Below are 21179 nucleotides of genomic sequence, written 5' to 3' on the forward strand. Positions count from 1 at the left end.
ATCAAAAGCTTTGCTAAAGTCAAGGAATAACATATCCACTGCTTTCCCCTCATCCAGAGCCAGTTATCTCCTCATGGAAGGCAATTAGGTTAGTCAGGCATGACTTGCCCTTGGTGAATCCATGCTGACTGTTCCTGATCACTTTCCTCTCCTCTAAGTGCTTCAGAATTGATTCCTTGAGGACCTGCTCCATGATTTTTCCAAGGATTGGGTAGCCTCTGGGCCAGCAGCAGCAGTTTGGGTGCATGGGAGGGGGTAGGGGAAGGGGGGTGCAGGGAGCTCAGGGTGGGGGGCTCCCCAGCGCCCACTGGCATGGCTCTGCAACTCCTAGGCGGAGGTGCCAGGGGGCTCCATGCGCTCCCCCGCAGCTCCCATTGGCTGCGGTTCCCGGCCAATGGGAGTTGCGCAGCTAGCGCTTGTGGCCGGAGTAGCCCCCTGGCCCCTCTGCCACCTAGGAGCTTCAGGGACATGTGGAGCCTGGTAGGCAGCCCCTGCCAGCCCCACCAACCGGCCCCCCACAGCACCAGCAGGGGTCCTGGGCCGCACATTGATGCCCACCCCCCCAGCACCAGCGGGGGTCCCGGGCCACCTCCCCCAGCACCTGCAGTGCCCCCAGACCACCCTCCCCCTCCCGCTACAGCACCTGTGGTCTCCCACCCAAGTTTTAGGTAGGAGTATGTAGTAAAGTCATGGACAGGTAACAGGCCGTGAATTTTTGTTTACTGGTTGTGACCTGTTTATGACTTTTACTAAAAATACCAGTGACTAAAATGTAGCCTTAATTATAATCTATAGTCTGAGGCAGGAGTGGCAGAAGGCTCCTAAAAAGTGAGAGGGCCACCAGCATCAGAAACATGGCCCCACACCCACCCCTTCCCCTGAGGCCCTACTCTCGTGCTGTCCCTTTCCCCGAGGCCCCGTCCCCACCCTGACCCTTCCCCCAAGACCCCACCCCCTGCTCACTCCTTTCCACCCCTCCTGCCCCCCCTCGCTCACCCTTATGGCCGACAAAAAATGATGGGGCCATGGCCCGCTGGCCACCCCTATTCCAGAGCTCCTGGTCTGAGGCCCAGAGCCTTGGTCCCACTATTGTTAATGTATTTTCCTCACAACACTGGTAGGAAAGTGCTATGAAATACCCATTTAACAGATGGGGAACAGAAGCACAGAGTGGCTAAGTCTCTTGCTCAAGGTCACACAGGAGTTCAATGGTGGACTTAGTGTAGGACATGAAGCCAAGCCCTACGCTGGTGTTGTAACCACGTCCATCCTCTCTTTATATATAAGCCAGCTCTATACCATCCATTCTCTGCCTCTTCGTTGTAGGCAATAAACTGTGGATGGGACAGCGCATGGTCAAAGTACACTTCAGTCTGGAGATCCCTGGTTGATTTAAGGGCTGTGTGTGGTTGTTACAAACCAGCACAATTTAGAGCAGTCCTGAGGCTGCTCGTTCAGTCTGGATTAAGGTTTCAGCATTCTAGGCCTATGCCTAGGGCCCTAGTTCATAGAGTCAGATTCTGGGATCAGAATCTCAGCTCTCATTAGAAAAAATAATATTTTTAGGATGCATGGATGCAAAGAAAAGCTTGACAAATCTGAAGGTAACTAATGCCTACCAAAGTGTGCTAGAACAATGGCTTCAACAGGTGTGAGCTGCCTCATTCCTCTTACTCTGGAACCTGCTGCCACTCCAAGAGAGACTGAGCCATGGTATTGGGTCAGGGCCCTAGTGAGCCCATGCTAAGTGTGCCCAGGGCTCCAAATTACCTTAATTTGGCCCTGGCTGTTCCAAATTAGCCTAGGAGCTGAACCACTTTCCTGGCCAGCCACTGAAGAGAAGGGAAAGAATGGAAATGTGAGACACACACACAAAGGGCACAGAGCACTGCTACAAAACACCTGAGTCCTGAAAATGCATTAAAACATCTCATGCATTTGGAAAAGGAGCTTCTTTGTTTCTGCAGCTGGGGTGAAGTCTTCTAGAAAGAAATAAATTAGTTTCTGTCAACCAATTAAAAAAATGAGCCATGATTAATTGTGCAATTAAAAAAATTAATCATGATTAATCACGTGATTAATCACACTGTTAATAATAAAATACCATTTATCTTAATATTTTTGGATGTTTTCTACATTTGCAAATATATTGATTTCAATTACAACACAGAATACAAAGTGTACAGTGCTCACTTTATTTTTGATTACAAGTTTTTGCACTGTAAAAAAACAAAAATAAATAGTATTTTTCAGTTCACCTAATACAAGTACTGTAATGCAATCTCTTCATCATGAAAGTTGAACTTACAAATGTAGAATTATGTACAAATACCCTGCATTCAAAAATAAAACAATGTAAAATTTTAGAGCCTTTTAGTCCACCCAGTCGTACTTCTTGTTCAGCCAATCCCTCAGACAAACAAGTTTGTTTACATTTGCAGGAACTAATGCTACCCTCTTCTTGTTTACAATGTCACCTGAAAGTGACAACAGGTGTTCTTATGGCACTGTGGTAGCCGGCATCGCAGGATATTTTCGTGCCAGATGTGCTAAAGATTCATATGTCCCTTCATGCTTCAACCACCATTCCATCAGACATGCATCCATGCTGATGACGGTTCTGCTCAATAACAATTCAAAGCAGTATGCACACATGTTCATTTTCATTATCTGAGTCAGATGCCACCAGAGGAAGGTTGATTTTCTTTTTTGGTGGTTTGGGTTCTGTAGTTTCTGCATCGGAGTGTTGCTCTTTTAAGACTTCGGAAAGCATGCTCCACACCTCATCCCTCTCAGATTTTGGAAGGTACTTCAGATTCTTAAACCTTGGGTTGAGTGCTGTAGCTATCTTTAGAAATTTCACATTGGTACCTTCTTTGTGTTTTGTCAAATCTGCAGTGAAAGTGTTCTTAAAAAGAACAACATGTGCTGGGTCATCATCTGAGACTGCTATAACATGAAATATGTGGCAGAATGCGGGTAAAACAGAGCCAGGAGTCATACAATTCTCCCCCAAGGAGTTCAGTCACAAATTTAATTAACTCATTATTTTTTAATGAGCATCATCAGCATGGAAGCATGTCCTCTAGAATGGTGGCCGAAGCATGAAGGGCCAACGAATGTTTAGTATATCTGGCACGTAAATACCTTGCAATGCCGGCTACAAAATTCCCATGCGAATGCCTGTTCTCACTTTCTGGTGACACTGTGACTAAGAAGTGCATTATCTCCTGTAAATGTAAACAAACTTGTTTGTCTTAGCGATTGGCTGAACAAGAAGTAGGACCGAGTGGACTTGCAGGCTCTAAAATTTTACATTGTTTTATTTTTGAATGCAGTTATGTAACACACAATAAAAAACCAACATTTGTAAGTTGCACTTTCACAACAAAGAGATTGCACTACAGTACCTGAATGAGGTGAATTGAAAAATACTATTTCTTTTGTTTATCCTTTTTACAGTGCAAATATTTGTAATAAAAATAATATACACTTTGATTTCAATTACAACACAGAATACAATATATATGAAAATGTAGAAAAACATCCAAAATATTTAATAAATCTCAATTGGTATTCTATTGTTTAACAGTGTGATTACAACTCCGATTAATTGAGATAATTTCTTTTAATTGTGATTAATTTTTTGAGTTAATCGCGTGAGTTAATTGCGATTAATCAACAGCCCTAGAATAAATTTTCAAGCACTGAAGGAATAAACCTGCTAACAGAACATAATGTAGTGGAACCAAACAGTAGGACAAATCCTGCCATTCTTACTTAATCCTTATTCAAGCAAAAGGCCCACCAAAACAATGAGAACCCATCCCATTAGTTTGCCTAAAAGACAGCAGAATTTGGAGCTGTATGTTTCACGTTTCTGGCTACAGTATGATACTTAACTGACTGAAATGTGGGCACTCAGCATATCAAAATTATACAAAACAAACCCTAAGTGGTCCAGGAAAAAGAAAAGGAGGAGAAGCTGTAAATGAGGGAGTCTTTTCAGGCAACAATACCAATTTACCAGACTAAAACCCCTCCCACTCATATGGGCAAGATGGGTCTACTTTTCATGCAGTTTGCAATGAAGCTCTGCTGGCTCCAAATTGCAGTTTGGGGATTTTTAATAGGAGTTTGTGGTTCAACACAGAGGCTACAATCATTAATGTGGAGAAGGAAGACTGTCGTGCCAGGTGCTCAGGTACCACTGAGAGGGGCATGCTGCAAGAATCAAGATAGAATAGGAAAGAAACCATGAGATCTCATCACCAGTCAGTGTACATTTCAGGACTTGGGAACTACTGATGTAGGTAACACAATGCAAATCGGCACATTTGTGCTGCCCCACTTGCAAGTATTGTGCATTCTCAGGGCGGTGCAAGGAGGTTTCACGCCCTAGGCGAAACTTCTACCTTGCGCTGCCCACCCCCCCCGCAGCAGCTCCCCGCCCCACCCCTACCCTGAGGCGCCCTCCCCGCCACCCCCTCCCTCAGCCCGGGGAGACACCCAGCGGCAGCTCCCCGCCGCCCCCTCCCTCGGCCCAGGGAGCCCCCCCCTGCGGCAGCTCCCCGCCGCCCCCTCCCTCGGCCCGGGGAGCCCCCCCCTGCGGCAGCTCCCCGCCGCCCCCTCCCTCGGCCCGGGGAGCCCCCCCGTGGCAGCTCCCCATCCCAGCTCACCTCTGCTCTGCCTCCTCCCCGAGCACGCCGCCACTTCTCCCTCCTCCCAGGCTTGCGGCACCAATCAGCTGTTTGGCACGCAAGCCTGGGAGGGAGAGAAGCAGAGCGGCGGCGGTGCTCAGGGGAGGAGGCGGAGCAGAGGTGAGCTGGGGCGGGGAGCGGTTTCCCTGTGCGCCCCCCCCCCCCCCGTTACTTGCTGCAGGAGGCCCTCCCCACTCCCTCCTGCCCCAGCTCACCTCCACCCCCAACCACTTGGCACCCCAGGCGACCGCCTAGTTCACCTAGTGGTTGCACCGGCCCTGTGCATTCTGTCTCAGGGCCAGGGACAGATTACAATTAAACGGAGTATCAGTCTAAAATTCAAGGGTCCTGTCTCTTTGGTCTCCCTCTGGTCTTTGTACTGAGCTCAGTGATCAGCACTCTGCTTTCTATGCCCACCCTGTGGAAGAGGAGCCACATCCTGAACAGTTCGCTCAGCACAGCGAGCTCCTATACCATGGTAGGTGGATCCTTGAAGCAGTGTTTCATGGTCCCAAATTCAGAGTGGTCTCCTCTCCCACTGCAGTGTGATGTTTGGGTCTTCATGCTCCAAGGATTCTCCAAAAGGTCAGGATGCAAACATGAATTCAAACAAAATAAAGGTGGTCTCTCTTGTAAGAGCACCTCTGCTTGTGATTACAGAGGCAAATCCAAAGGCCCAACTTACTGCTGAGATCGCAGCTCAAGCCTTGCATGGCATGCATATATTCGTCACCCAGCCAAGCCTGGTAGTTCTGATTTGTGATTTGAACCAATTCTGTGGTGGTGTCTTTGAAGAGAAGATTCTTTGCATTGTAAGCAGCAGAATCAAACATCTGAAATCTTTGCTGTAACATTAAGGAAAGAGAAAGTGTCTATAAGGCAAACACACCTTTATCTAATGCTTGGTCTACACTTAAAAAGTTAGATTGACATGGCTCCCTTAGTGAGGTGTGTTTAAAAAAAACATACCCGACTGACATAGCTCTACTGACCGAAACCCCAGTGGAGATGCAGCTATGTTGATTGGCAATGCTTCCATTGATACAGCTACTGTTGTTCGGTGAGGTGGCATCTTTACACTGATGGTAAAACTTCTTCTGTTGGCACAGGCTGCATCTACACTATGGGGTTATACCTGCATAGATACGCCAACATGGCTATGCTGATATAATCTTTGTATTATAGACATAGGTCATGTCTACACAACTGCAGCACAGCTACCGGGTTGCTACTATATTACTGTAGTGCCACAGAGTAGATAGTTCCTATATCAATGGAAGAGGTTTTTCCACTGATGTAGGTAATCCATCTCTCTGAGAAGCAGTAGCCCGATTGATGGAAGAATCTTTCCGTCAGTCTAGCTGCATCTACACCAGGGGTTAGGTCAAACTAACTATGGGGCTTAGGGTGCAAAATTTTTCACAGCCCTGAATGAGTTGCTAAGTCGAACTAAGTTGTAGGTGTACACCAGGCCATAGCCTAAGTAATGTTTAAGTCTGGGGTGAAAAGATCCACATAGTTGGAAATCTTGGCATTAAGGGCACTATCTCACTTGTACCTTCCCAAGCCATAAACAATTGCCCCTCAAGAAGTTCAAGCCTTTTTCAGTCTCTTCATATCTGGGGGCAGAGATAGTGGTGTGAGACCACCAGCCACATTTTGTGGCTGAAATCCATCTTTAGGCCTGATCTTCCCAGCTGCTGAGTGCCCTCCACTCCCATTTAATTCTCACTGAGCTGAAGGTGGTCAGCATCCCACAGGATCAAGCCCGGTGGGTGGAAGGGCAACTAAAAAAACAGTACAACAGACACCAAAAAACGTAATCCACCTGCCCCCGCTTAAGCATCTGGAAGATGAGTGATCCATCAGTGTCAGGTCCGACAACAACAGCATGAGCTGGGACTCGGGCCAGGTGGCATTTCCTCCAGTCTGTAACCTCAGCTGTGCTGCCATCGCGGCAGAGAAGCTGGAAGTCCCTGGAGTGAAGCTCTTGGGCCCATGAGGAAGGAGTCTGGCCTGAAATCAAATAGAACACAGTTATGAAACAGCTTTCAGAATCACACTGATGGACACAGAGCTGCTGATGCATCTGTCTCCCTCTGACCCTGCTCTACCCATCCAGCCACACTATTTCTAAGGTACCTAATCATATGAGCAGCAATTCTCCACTACATTCTGTCTGATTTTCCCAACAGCTGCATAAAGCAGGAGGAAAGCTGGCTTAACTGGCTACCCGAGAATTCCCCCTGTCTAAGAGTGCTCTCTAAGAGGTGAAGAACCACCAGAGCGGCTGTAGGCCACCCTATCACCTCGTATTCCCCAATGTATAGTTGGGGGGAAATATATTATGGTTGAAGCTATTCCTTTGGCTTCAGATATAACCCTATGAGAGTGTAGGCAGTTAAACATAAATTAGAACAGCGTTCAGGCAGCTCTGAATTATGCTGGGGACCACAACAGTGCTGAGATGGTCCTAAAATCCAGGGGCCACAAGCGTGGCCCAGAACAAACTTTTACACCCACCCACCCTGGTGGCCTGCACTAAATGGAGCTCCACTGGACTTAAAAATCGGGACCTTGATATCTAAGTGGTATATACTCACAGGTATACTCAATAAGTGCCATGGGTATAAGGGAGGTTGCATTGATTAGTGGTACCACAAACTAAGTTCCCTTCTGCCTGTTTCTGCAGAGATTCCTGCGTAGAGAGGAGCCTAAGCCACAATTATTTGTATTCAACTTTTAAAATATACCAAAGACTAAGACTGTTTGTATCCAGGATTTTGGTTCAGGTCAATCTCTGCTTCCAGGCTGCAATTAAAGATCCCACTTTACTTTTTGCTGAAATCGCCAGTTGATTTGAAAATGTCTGACTTGGGGGCATTTTTCTTTCCCTTGTGTTCACAGTGTTCTGGCTTTATTCCTTGCATCAGAATAAATTCTGAACATATGACATCACTCTGATTGTTGGGGTCACCAGATTTGCAATGCTTTAGAGACTACAGCTGGACTTTCAATTGAGAGATGAACCCTTACATTACTCACCATCTGTGTTTTCAGACACTGTGCTGTGCTTCACAAAGGCGACATCTCCAGCTCCTTCAGCCAAACACCTACCATAAATCAGACTATATTTATACACTATGAATCGTAAGTATGGAATACTGCTTGGTGACAACAGTAGGCCTGTGCAGTGCAATGTACCCAAAGACCACCAGTAGGAAGATGCTGAACTATGTTATTTTTATGCTGTGTGTAAGGATCAAGGCAGAGGCTAATGCAGAGGTGGGCAAACTAGGGCCCACGGGCCAGATCCGGCCCGTCAGGGCTTTGGATCCGGCCTGCGGGACTGCCAGCCCTGCGCTGCTCCCGGAAGTGGCTGGCACCATGTCCCTGTGGCCCCTGAGGGGGGACGGGACAGAGGGCTCTGTGCGCTGTCTTGCCTGCAGGCACCCCCCACCCCCGCAGCTCCCATTGGCTGGGAACAGGGAACCGCGGCCAGTGGGAACTTCGGGGGAGGTACCCACAGGCGAGGGCAGCGCGCAGAGCCCTCTGCCCCCCACCTCTCCCAGGGACTTGGTGCCGGCCACTTCCGGGAGCCTTAGCCCCACTGCGCACCACTGCCATCCTGGAGCCGCTCAAGGTAAGCAGTGCCAGGCCAGAACCTGCACCCCAACCCCTGCCCTGAGCCTCCTCCTGCACTCTGCACCCCCTCCTGCATCCCAACCCCCTGCCCTGAGCCCCCTCCCACACTCCGCACCCCCTCCTGCACCCCAACCTCCTGCCCCAGCCCTACATTCATGGCGCTGCATGCAATTTTCCCACCCAGATGTGGCCCTCAGGCCAAAATGTTTGCCCACCCTGGGCTAATGGCTAGTAGGGCAGGTGATGACAATGCTTGGTGCTATACAAGAGATACATATCAAATGATTTCCTGAAAAGTCTACAGTCTCGGACAGACACAAGACGCATTGGAAAATCTGGAATGAGGTGTCACTGTTTAAAATAAAATTATACAGATTTTTAAATTTGTGACATCTGTGGGGGCCTAGTCCAGGCCATGGGGATTGGGAAGTTTGGGCACACACACACACATGCACACATAGAAGAGAATAAGGCATGCACAGAGGAGTGAGAAAAATAGAGGAAGGAGGTATTGAGGTTGGCATTGGCAAAGTGGAGGAGGAGGGGAACACAATAAGAGATAAAAGAACTAATTGCACTTGAAATGGGAAGCTTCAGATTTACCAAATAGCTGGCTAAGCCCAATGTTCAGGTGTGAAACCTGTCAGGGTCCATCAGCTCTTGCTAAGATGGCATCAAATCCAAGCATGTTAAGCACTTATGGATCTGTGCTCAGGTGAATATCAAGATTTATTTTCCCATGAGGTGAATATTGATGAAGACAAAAATAACATCAATGGGATTTCCACAAAACAAGTTATGTGAGCTAGAGTTTGTATAGAAGAACAGATATGCCTTTGGCCTTAGTATCTAGTGAAATTATAGTGAAATTATTTTAAGATTACCTCAAATTATAAATTTACTTAGTTTTATGTTTTAACAGATTTTCTACTAGCATTATTCATTGGCTCTCTGGAATTCTGCTGGAAGTCAATTGGGGCTCAGATATCTTGCCAATTGGCACAGCATATACAGACAAATGTTAAAAATTAAACACCAAGACTTTACCTGAAAGCCCCGCTGTAGTCATAATATTGCTCTTTTGAATTTCTTTCACATTTGTTCTGCCCAGATGCATCCCCTTTACAGAGCTGACAGAGGGATTTTGGGTAATTTACATTATTGGCTCCAGGAACACAGCTTGCATTGAAATATTCACTAACAGCTATAAGTAAAATTAAGGTAACAATATTTTAGCAACTAAAACCAAAACCAAAAATGGCAAAAACACATTTTAACAAACCTTAATTATACATTTCTATACATTAAAAAAGTGATAATAGCTTCTATGTATAAACTGTTTTTAAAAGCCAGCAAGTACAGTAGGCTAAATTCTGATCTGAGCTGGCTTCAGGTCAATTCTCAGTTAGAATGAACAACAAAAGAAGGGGGAAAAAATCAGCTAGAAGCCAAGGTTCTTGTCCCTGTGAGTGCTTCCGCTATCCAGGGAGCCCATATTCATGCCAGTGGTCAAGCAGGTTACATCCCAGCAGCCCTTACCTTTTGGAACATTGCATCCCATCACTGACATGCGACCACTATCAATGAGGTAGCCAACAGGAACATTCCAGCCAACTGTTCTGTTGATGCCTGTGTGGCATGACCTTACACCCTTCAAACTGTTGATGCTAATGAAGGATTTTTTTCTGACAACAGCCACTGCATAGTATGAAGTGCCAATTTCTGCATAGGAACAAAAAGGGATCAAAATTAAACTAATGTAGAAGCAGTATTACGATAAGAGACATTGACCTGACACCTTTTCATAATCTTCCACGTCCATATTCAAAGGGCACAAAGCTCACACCCCTGGTATGACGCCACTGACCTCAGTAATAAATTCTGCCTGTTGTTTCTTCCTTGTGTAAATGTTTTTGTAAATAAAGCCATATTTAGACTTTAATTTGTAAAAGAAATGCCCCATAATTACCTTCTAATTTAATAATTTTTATTTTATAGCATCAGAGCCCATTAGCACCAAGAGTATGAAGGGGCAAACATTATTTTCACCAGTTTATGGCTGATGTGATTCACAAATTCATAAAGCTTAATGCCACAATGGACCATTAGATCATCTAATTCGACTCCTGTGTATCACTGGCCATTACATTTCATCCAGTTACCTTTATATTGAGCCAAATAATTTGTGTTTGACTAAAGATAACTTGCATTTGACTGAAGCATACCTTCCAGAAAAGCATCCAGTCTTGATCTGAAGACATCAAGGAGAATCTACCACTTCCCTTTGTAGTTTAGTTAATCATGCACACTGTTAAAACTTTGTGCCTAATTTCGAATCTGAAATGTACCTTTTTGTGAATCTTAATCTGGAAAACTCCTGAATGCTAACTGCACAAGTCCCATTAACTTACTCTCTGAGGACTTCAGGATGTCACCTATGGCTTGTCTACACTCACAGTTCTCTTCACATTTCTCTCCCAACACCCAGCTGCACTAGCAGTTCCACCAGTGGTATTGATGGCAATGGGGGGAGCACTAGTGTAGACCAACTAGCTACCATTTAACCAGCATCATTAAAGAGCTGCTTTTAGCTGGGTCAGAGGAAATGGAGGTTAAAATGCTGGTGGACTACCTACACTAGTACTCCCATCATGTTATCACTTGGATGGCTGCATCCGTGACGATGGGAAAATTGAAGGAAAATGCTAATGTCTGAGTTCCCTCTTAGTGAAATAGGGTCAGAAGGTCAGATTTTACAGGCTGTACTTATGTTAGTCCCGCTAAATGCCAGGAGAATGATCCTGCTTCCATTGAAATAAATGGCAAACCTCATGTTGACTTTAATGGGAGCAGGATCAGGCCCTGTGGGACTGTTCACATGAGTGACACATCTAAGACTGGGCCCAAGCATTCTTTCATTAACATATATTAACTTATTTGTTCATTTTTGCATAGTGTTTGGAATATAGAAAGCACTAATGGCTAAGTATAATTAATATAACCAGCTTCGGATTAATACTGGACCCATGCCCAGGGGCTCTGGCCAATTTGGGTGCCCCTACAGGAGCACCAGAACCTGTGTAGAAGTGGTGGGGGAGGGCTCTCCGGCGCCAGAACTGTGGCCCTGCCCCCTGCTCCTCCTTTTTCCCCTGGGGCCCCACCCTCTGGCCAGGCCAGAAGCCAGAGGCAGGCCATGGTAATAGCCACCCAGGGAGCCTGTGCCGGTATGGGGAGCTCCAGACCCTCCACCTGCCCTGGGTGGGCAGGGGAAGAGTGCCCAAGAGCAGCCCCTGGTTCATGTCTCTGCCTCTCGGGCCATTCCACCCAGGGCAGGTGGAGAGTCTGGGGCTCCCCACAGTGGCCCGGGCTCCCTGGGTGGCTCTTACCATGGCCTGGCTCCAGCCTCTGACCAGCCAGGGCCTCAGGGGGAAAAGGAAGAGCAGGGGGCAGGGGCAGCCCATCCATATAGGCGAACTAGGCGGTCGTCTAGGGTGCCAAATTAAATTGGGCACCAAATTTGAGGGAAAAAATCAAATTTAAAAAAAAGAAAAAGATGAATATAAAATAAAACAACAAAGATGTCATTATTTCAATTCCTGTGCACGTATGGTGGGAATATGAATTATAATTCTGAGAATTTATTAATATGTCAAATCTTTTATTTACTGCAAAAATAAATAATATTTTAGCAAATTTTTTTTTATTTAGGGTCAAGATTACCCACTCCACAATTTTGATAAGCAATAACTCAGCCACAAAGAAACACATTCGCCAGCGGCAAAAGCTGCAATGCTAGTGACACCTCACTCGAATATACATCAAGGCTGCATAGCCGGAAATTCATGTATAGCAGAGATATTGCGAGTTGATACATGTCAAACGGTCATTTGAACTCACGTCGCAGGTAGATGGTTAAGAATCGAGCAAATACTGTGGAAAATTGTGTTTCTTGGTGCCAAAGAATAAAGAATAACATCTTTCAGCATTATAAATCCAAAATGTGAGTATCTTTAAGCATTATTAAACCTTAGCATTTTTATTGGGCTCTATAATTATGAACTTTTCTTTGTTATAACTGGTTCACATGTAATAAATAAGGTCCATAACAGAAAAGTAACAGCATTAACGCTTAACAGACTACGAAAGTGATGACGTCACACTCCAAGCGAGTAACCGTGAGGAAGCGGATTACTTTCCAAAGAACCGGTGTTGGGTTATAACAGGGGTGGCCAACCTGTGGCTCTGGAGCCACATGCAGCTCTTCAGAAGTTAATATGCAGGTCCTGGTATAGGCACAGACACCGGGACTGGAGCTACAGGTGCCAACTTTCCAATGTGCTGGGGGGGAGCGGTGCCCATTGTTCAACCCCTGGCTCTGCCACAGGCCCTGCCCCCACTCCACCCCTTCCCGCCCCCTCCCTGAGCATCCCATGCCCTCGCTCCTCCCCCTCCCCACAGAGTCTCCTGCATGCCATGAAACAGCTGATCAGGTGGTGTGGGGAAGGAGGGGGAGGCGCAGATCGGCAGGACTGCTGGTGGGTGGAAGGCGCTGGGAGCGGCCGGGGAGGGAAGTGGAGCTGATGGGGGCTGCTGATGTATCACTGTGGCTCCTTGGAAATGTACATTGGTAAATTCTGGCTCCTTCCCGGGCTCAGGTTGGCCACCCCTGGGTTATAACGTCAAAAAAGGTTATTTTGTTTCCATGTAAATGCTGTAACTAACTGTTTTAATAGGTAAGTGAGTGCATGTTACTAATCACTGAAACTTTAAGCAGTGAAAAGATGTGTTGGGATGGCTGCAATGTGGTTTAAATCGCCAACTATGTGGTGGGTGTGTCAGCCATCCTTAATACTATAATGCTTGCAGTCGGGAGCACAGTACATAACAATATTCAAATGCCCCATGGCAGAAAGAGGAAAAAGAAAACCCTCAGGAGCTCAGTATTGTAAATGAAAGGCTGAGAAGGAAAAGGACTAAGCAAAACAGCCGGGATCCTTCCTGAAATATCTTCTCTTTAATCCAAATAAAGATGGAAGCAGTTCACAGCATCCAGATTAAGAAATTGTACTTGGAGAGGTGGTTAGCTCACATCTGCGTGGAAGCAGTCTGGAACATCAAGATAAAGGTATATTACTTGGAGATGAGGGTAGCGCATATCCACAAAAACGGAGTTTGGAAACTCAAGATGATCATAGAATATCAGGGTTGGAAGGGACCTCAGGAGGTCATCTAGTCTAACCCCCTGCTCAAAGCAGGACCAATCCCCAACTAAATCATCCCAGCCAGGGCATTGTCAAGCCTGACTTTAAAAACTTCTAAGGAAGGAGATTCCTCCACCTCCCTAGGTAACGCATTCCAGTGTTTCACCACCCTCCTAGTGAAAAAGGTTTTCCTAATATCCAACCTAAACCTCCCCCCTGCAACTAGAGACCATTACTCCTCGTTCTGTCATCTGCTACCACTGAGAACAGTCTAGATCCATCCTCTTTGGCATCCCCTTTCAGGTAGTTGAAAGCAGCTATCAAATCTCCCCTCATTCTTCTCTTCCACAGACTAAACAATCCCAGTTCCCTCAGCCTCTCCTCATAAGTCACGTGTTCCAGTCCCCTAATCATTTTTGTTACCCTCCGCTGGACTCTTTCCAATTTTTCCACATCCTTCTTGTAGTGTGGGGCCCAAAACTGGACACAGTACTCCAGATGAGGCCTCACCAATGTCAAATAGAGGGGAACAATCATGTCCCTCGATCTGCTGGCAATGCCCCAACTTATACAGCCCAAAATGCAATTGGCCTTCTTGGCAACAAGGGCACACTGTTGACTCATATCCAGCTTCTCGTCCACTGTAACCCCTAGGTCCTTTTCTGCAGAACTGCTGCCTAGCCATTCGGTTCCTAGTGTAGCGGTGTATGGGATTCTTCTGTCCTAAGTGCAGGACTCTGCACTTGTCCTTGTTGAACCTCATCAGATTTCTTTTGGCCCTATCCTCTAATTTGTTTAGGTCCCTCTGTATCCTATCCCTAACCTCCAGCGTATCTACCTCTCCTCCCAGTTTAGTGTCATCTGCAAACGTGCTGAGGGTACAATCCACACCATCCTCCAGATCATTAATGAAGATATTGAACAAAATCATGGAAACTTACTTCTAGACGAAGGCAGCTCACAGCATCAGGCTGATATGGAAGTGGAGAAAATTTATTCACCTTCAGAGAGACATGCAGAAATTGAAGTAAATGAAGTAGAAGGAACAAAGGATGAGGAAGTTACAAACAAGTTACAGTATGGGGACCCAGGTTCATGGCCCAGATGTAATGACAGTGTGCGGCAAATTCTCGTAGAACATGAACCTGAACAAGTTCATGAATTTCCCTTTCCTAAGGATGGAAATAAAAGAAAATTCTCTGCTCAGTATTACAAGACGAAACTCATTAATGGGGAAGAAATTAATCAAAACTGGTTACAATATTCAGTGCTGAAGGACTCTGTGTTTTGCTTTTGCTGCAAGTTGTTTAGAAATCAAGCAACTGGTACATCACTTACTGAAAATGGTTCGAAGGACTGGGAAAACATATCTTCAATTCTCTCTTCACATGAAAGAAGTACAGAACATTTGGAATGTTTTCAAAATTGGAAAGAACTTGAATTACGATTGAAAAAAGGAAAAACTATTGATGAAGAAAATTTAGGTGTGATCAAGGAAAAAGAAGAATATTGGCAACAAATATAAGAGCGTCTGATTACTTTAGTGAGAGTTCTCGGTGGGCAAAATTTAGCGTTTCGCAGCCGCGGTAGAAATGAAAAATTATATGCTCCAGGTAATGGAAACTTTTTAAAATTTGTTGAATACCCAGCTTTGTTTGATCCAGTCATGAAGGAGCAGCTACGTAAAATAACTGATCATGAAACACAGGTTCATTACTTAGGAAAAAATAAGCAGAATGAACTGATTCAAATCCTAGCAAATGCCATTAAAAAGAAAATTGTAGAAGCTGCCCATTCTGCAAAATACTTTTCAATAATACTGGGCTGTACACCAGATGTGAGTCATGTTGAAGAAATGACAATGATCATTCGTTTTGTGGATATGGAAAAGTCTGAAGATAATGCTGAAGTGCTCATAAAGGAACACTTTTGGGGTTTTGTACCACTGAAGGAGACGACTGGTGCATTTATGACTGAAACTATTCTACAAGCGCTTGAAACAATGTCATTATCTGTTGAAAACTTACGTGGCCAAGGCTATGATAATAGGAGTAATATGAAGGGTAAAGACAATGGTGTGCAAAGGAGAATGATGGAAATCAATCCTAGGGCCTTTTTTGTTCCTTGCAGTGCGCATTCTCTGAATTTGGTTGTCAATGATGCTGCTAGATGCTGTTTGGAGGCAAGCAGTTTCTTTGACCTGGTGAAACATGTTTGTGTGTTTTTCTCAGGCTCAACATGCTGTTGGGAGATTCTGACTCACCATGTGAATTCTCTAACTGTGAAACCACTTAGTCAGACAAGATGGGAGAGTCACATTAATGCTTTGAAGCCTCTTTGCTATGAATTTGGAAACATTTATGATTCCCTAATTGAAATTTCTGATGATACTACCTTTACTGGATCATCTGGCAATACGGCACATCCAGATGCAGAAGCTATTGCAAATGGCCTTTCCAAGTTCAAATTTGTGACTTCACTCATTTTGTGGTATAATATCCTTTTTGTGATTAACCTCACTAGGAAATGTATGTTCAGGAAATGTATGTTCAGGAAAAGAACCAGAACCTGAACATACATTCTGCAGTTCAAAAACTGCAGCAAATTACAAATATTCTGGAGGAATTCAGAAGTGATGAAGGGTTCGAAAGAACACTGGCAGATTCTCTCGAGCTTGCTGAAGAAATAGACCTTCTGACAGAATTTGAACCAGAGCCAGTTCGCATGCGGCAAAAGAAACAGCAGTTTTCGTATGAAGGCCGAGACACACTCATTCAGAACCCAAAACAGGTTCAAAGTGAATTTCTACTTTGCAGTCCTTGATACTGCTATTCACTCGGTTAATGAAATATTTCAACAGATGCAGCAGCTAGAGTCAGTATTTGGCTTTTCTATCCACAGCTTGCAAAAGAAAACAGCAAAACAGGTACGAGAACTTTGTATAAAACTGCAGTCAGCATTGACTCATGAAAATTCAAAAGACATTGATGCTACAGATTTGTGTAGTGAGCTTCAGGCTTTTTCAGGACGACTTAAGAAACATTGCACTCCTGAAGAAGTACTGAGGTTTGTTTGTGAAAATAAATGCACAGACAGTTTTCCAAACATTTTTATAGCTCTACGCATTCCTTTAACTTTGCCAGTTTCCGTAGCTAGTGGGGAACTAGGTGGACTCCTCCTGAAGGTCGAGACAGCAGACTGGACTTCTACATAGAGTGCTTCCGCCGACATGCACGGGCTGAAATTGTGGAAAAGCAGCATCACTTGCCCCACAACCTCAGCCATGCAGAACACAATGCCATCCACAGCCTCAGAAACAACTCTGACATCATAATCAAAAAGGGTGACAAAGGAGGTGCTGTTGTCATCATGAATAGGTCGGAATATGAACAAGATGCTGCTTGGCAGCTCTCCAACACCACTTTCTACAAGCCATTACTCTCTGATCCCACTGAGAGTTACCAAAAGAAACTACAGCATTTGCTCAAGAAACTCCCTGAAAAAGCACAAGATCAAATCCGCACAGACACACCCCTGGAACCTCGACCTGGGATATTCTATCTCCTACCCAAGATCCATAAACCTGGAAATCCTGGGCGCCCCATCATCTCAGGCATTGGCACCCTGACAGCAGGATTGTCTGGCTATGTAGACTCCCTCCTCAGGCCCTACGCTACCAGCACTCCCAGCTACTTTCGAGACACCACTGACTTCCTGAGGAAACTACAATCCATCAGTGATCTTCCTGATAACACCATCCTGGCCACTATGGATGTAGAAGCCCTCTACACCAACATTCCACACAAAGATGGACTACAAGCCGTCAAGAACACTATCCCCGATAAAGTCACGGCTAACCTGGTGGCTGAACTTAGTGACTTTGTCCTTACCCATAACTATTTTACATTTGGGGACAATGTATACCTTCAGATCAGCGGCACTGCTATGGGTACCCGCATGGCCCCACAGTATGCCAACATTTTTATGGCTGACTTAGAACAACGCTTCCTCAGCTCTCGTCCCCTAACGCCCCTACTCTACTTGCGCTATATTGATGACATCTTCATCATCTGAACCCATGGAAAAGAAGCCCTTGAGGAATTTCACCATGATTTCAACAATTTCCATCCCACCATCAACCTCAGCCTGGACCAGTCCACACAAGAGATCCACTTCCTGGACACTACAGTGCTAATAAGCAATGGTCACATAAACACCACCCTATACCGGAAACCTACTGACCGCTATTCCTATCTACATGCCTCCAGCTTTCACCCTGACCACACCACATGATCCATTGTCTACAGCCAAGCTCTGCGATACAACCGCATTTGCTCCAACCCCTCAGACAGAGACAAACACCTACAAGATCTCTATCAAGCATTCTTACAACTACAATACCCACCTGCGGAAGTGATGAAACAGATTGATAGAGCCAGAAGAGTTCCCAGAAGTCACCTATTACAGGACAGGCCTAACAAAGAAAATAACAGAATGCCACTAGCTGTCACCTTCAGCCCCCAACTAAAACCCCTCCAATGCATTATCAAGGATCTACAACCTATCCTGAAGGATGACCCAACACTCTCACAAATCCTGGGAGACAGGCCAGTCCTTGCCTACAGACAGCCCCCCTCAACCTGAAGCGAATACTCACCAGCAACCACATACCACACAACAGAACCACTAACCCAGGAACCTATCCTTGCAACAAAGCCCGTTGCCAACTGTGCCCACATATCTATTCAGGGGACACCATCACAGAGCCTAATAACATCAGCCACACTATCAGAGGCTCGTTCACCTGCACATCCACCAATGTGATATATGCCATCATGTGCCAGCAATGCCCCTCTGCCATGTACATTGGTCAAACTGGACAGTCTCTACGTAAAAGAATAAATGGACACAAATCAGATGTCAAGAATTATAACATTCATAAACCAGTCGGAGAACACTTCAATCTCTCTGGTCACGCGATTACAGACATGAAAGTTGCGATATTACAACAGAAAAACTTCAAATCCAGACTCCAGCGAGAGACTGCTGAATTGGAATTAATTTGCAAATTGGATACAATTAACTTAGGCTTGAATAGAGACTGGGAGTGGCTAAGTCATTATGCAAGGTAACCTATTTCCCCTTGTTTTCCTTAACCCCCCCTCCCCCTCAGACGTTCTTGTTAAACCCTGGATTTGTGCTGGAAATGGCCCACCTTGATTATCATACACATTGTAAGGAGAGTGATCACTTTACATAAGCTATTACCAGCAGGAGAGTGGGGTGGGGGGAGAGAAAACCTTTTGTAGTGAAAAATACCCATTTTTTCATGATTTGTGTGTATAAAAACAAACATCTTCTGTATTTTCCATAGTATGCATCCGATGAAGTGAGCTATAGCTCACGAAAGCTTATGCTCAAATAAATTGGTTAGTCTCTAAGGTGCCACAAGTACTCCCCTTGCGAATACAGACTAACACGGCTGTTACTCTGAAACCTAGTGGGGAACGTAGCTTCTCAAAGTTAAAATTGATAAAAACATATCTGCGTTCAACAATGGTGCAGGAGAGACTTGTTGGACTTGCCACAATGTCAATAGAGCATGAAATAGCTGGAAAACTGGATCTAAAAGAACCAGCTAGTGAATGAATTTTCAAAGCTTAAAGCAAGAAAAGTGATGTTTTAAGAGCACAGAGTGTTTTTTATTTGGAGCGTTTTGTAAATACAGGTTAAAGTTCATTGAAGAGTTTTCTTATTTCTTTCTGTATTGGATGTGGTGGTAATGGCAGTTAAAGCAGGATAGCGTAATGGATGATTTTGGATTTGTAATAATAAAAATTATAATTAACATTTTAAATGCATTTTTATTTGAAATTGGACTGAAATATCATCTAGCTGTCGTGTACAAATCTGTTCTGAAAATTTCGTGTCTCTATTTTATCTGATCTCAGAAACATTGGTTGGACGGATGGGCAAACCAAATAACTAAGCGTCTGTTTAAAAAAACCAAAAAACACTTAAAAACAATAAAAGGAAAAAAGGGGCAAAATGTTTCCCAGTTTACCAAAAACCTCAGCCTAGATCTGCCCTTGGAGTTTGGGGCGGGGGGGGAGCACGATAGCATGGTTCACCTAGGGAGCCAGTTGCTGGCAGCTAGTCTAGGGCCACCCCTGGCAGGGGGCGGGGCTGTGACCCACCTCAGCCTCTCACCACCACTGGGAAGAGACTGGCGCCACTAGCAGGGGCTTCACTTCACTGCAGGAGAGCTGATCACCTCACCGCAAAGTGCAGCCCCTCCTACCATCACTCCACACCTTCGTCCATGTTAAAAAGTGGGGGGGCATGGTCCCTCTTCCCCCTCCAGTTCTAGTGCCCCTAATTGTGTGGAGTCCAAATGTTCTTTGTGCCCAGGGCCCGAAAACATCTTAATCCACCTCTGCATATACAAATCATGTTGTAGGGATGGGGAGCCAGACATAGGAGAGACTAGACTTGAGGAAAGACACATTTTTAATGGAATTTGTAAAAAGCCCTTTGACAACGTCCAGGTACCTGGGAGGAGTGTGGAGAATAGGGGGCAAATAAATTAATAGATTTTAAGACCAGAAGGGTCCCTTGTGATCATTTCCTATAACCGCCTGGATAATACAGGCCATAGGACTTCCCTGAATTAATTCCTGCTTCATGTCCAATAGCTGTGGTTAAACTACAGCATGTCTTTTAGAAAAGCATCCAATCTTGATTTTAAAATTGCCAGTGATGGACAATCCAATACAACCCTTAATGAATTGTTCAGATGGCTAATTGCCCTGCCTCTTAAAAATGTGCATCTTATTTCTTGTCTGAATTTGTCTATCTTCAATTTCTAGACATTGAAACTTGTTATAACTTTGTCCGCTAGATTGATAAATTTCTGTTTGCACTTAGGTGCTTGTAGACTGTGATCAAATCACCCCTCAACTTTCCCTTTGATAAGATAAATAGATTAAGCTCCTGGAGTTTCTAATTACAAGATATGTTCCGATCTAATAATCATTCTAATGGCTCTTCTCTGAATCACTCCAATTTTTCAATATCCTTTTTCAAGAGTTTACACCAGACCTGGACACAGTTTTTTAGTAGTTGGGGGCATCAGTGCCAAATAGAGAAGTAATATAACTTCCCTACCCCTCCTCTATATTGCCTTGTTCAGACATCACATAGCCCTTTTGGCCCCAGCATCATACTGGGAGTTCAGGTTCAGCTTATTATTCAGTGTGACCCCCAAGTCTTTTTCAGAGTCACTGCTTCCCAGGATGAACAAGTGTCAGACTCTTTTTCAGCCTCTTATAATTTCATAGTGTTTAAGTCCAGAAAGGACAATTAGATCATCTATTCTGATCTCATGTATATCAAAGGCCATAATTTTTCAACCAGCTATCCCTATATTAAGACCAGAGACATTAGTTAAACTAAAGTATTTCAGTCCTCAGGAGAGGTAAACTGTGTGCCACATGCATAGAATGGGACAGACCAAAGTGTCACCAATGTCCAAGGCCCCTGCAATGGCAGGAAATTGATTGGGTGAGATATACCCAAGTGATCCCAACAGGTGAACGTATTAACTAAAATGACTTAAAAAAACCCAAGCCCC

At 44.9% G+C, this 21179-nt stretch overlaps 1 protein-coding gene across 1 annotated transcript in view; it reads right to left on the reverse strand.

Moving 5' to 3' along the window:
- Positions 1–21179, reverse strand: part of MELTF (melanotransferrin) — a 76919-nt gene that overhangs the window by 40367 nt on the left and 15373 nt on the right. Inside the window, exons 4-8 of the mRNA XM_074963308.1 lie at positions 9885–10067; positions 9393–9549; positions 7746–7813; positions 6529–6716; positions 5386–5545 (exon numbers count right to left, since the gene is read on the reverse strand). Coding sequence (XP_074819409.1) covers positions 5386–5545; positions 6529–6716; positions 7746–7813; positions 9393–9549; positions 9885–10067 — 756 coding nt within the window. The remainder of the gene's footprint in view (positions 1–5385; positions 5546–6528; positions 6717–7745; positions 7814–9392; positions 9550–9884; positions 10068–21179) is intronic.

The sequence above is a fragment of the Natator depressus genome, chromosome 9 (assembly GCF_965152275.1).
Source record: "Natator depressus isolate rNatDep1 chromosome 9, rNatDep2.hap1, whole genome shotgun sequence".
In the NCBI taxonomy this organism is placed as follows: Eukaryota; Metazoa; Chordata; order Testudines; family Cheloniidae; genus Natator; species Natator depressus.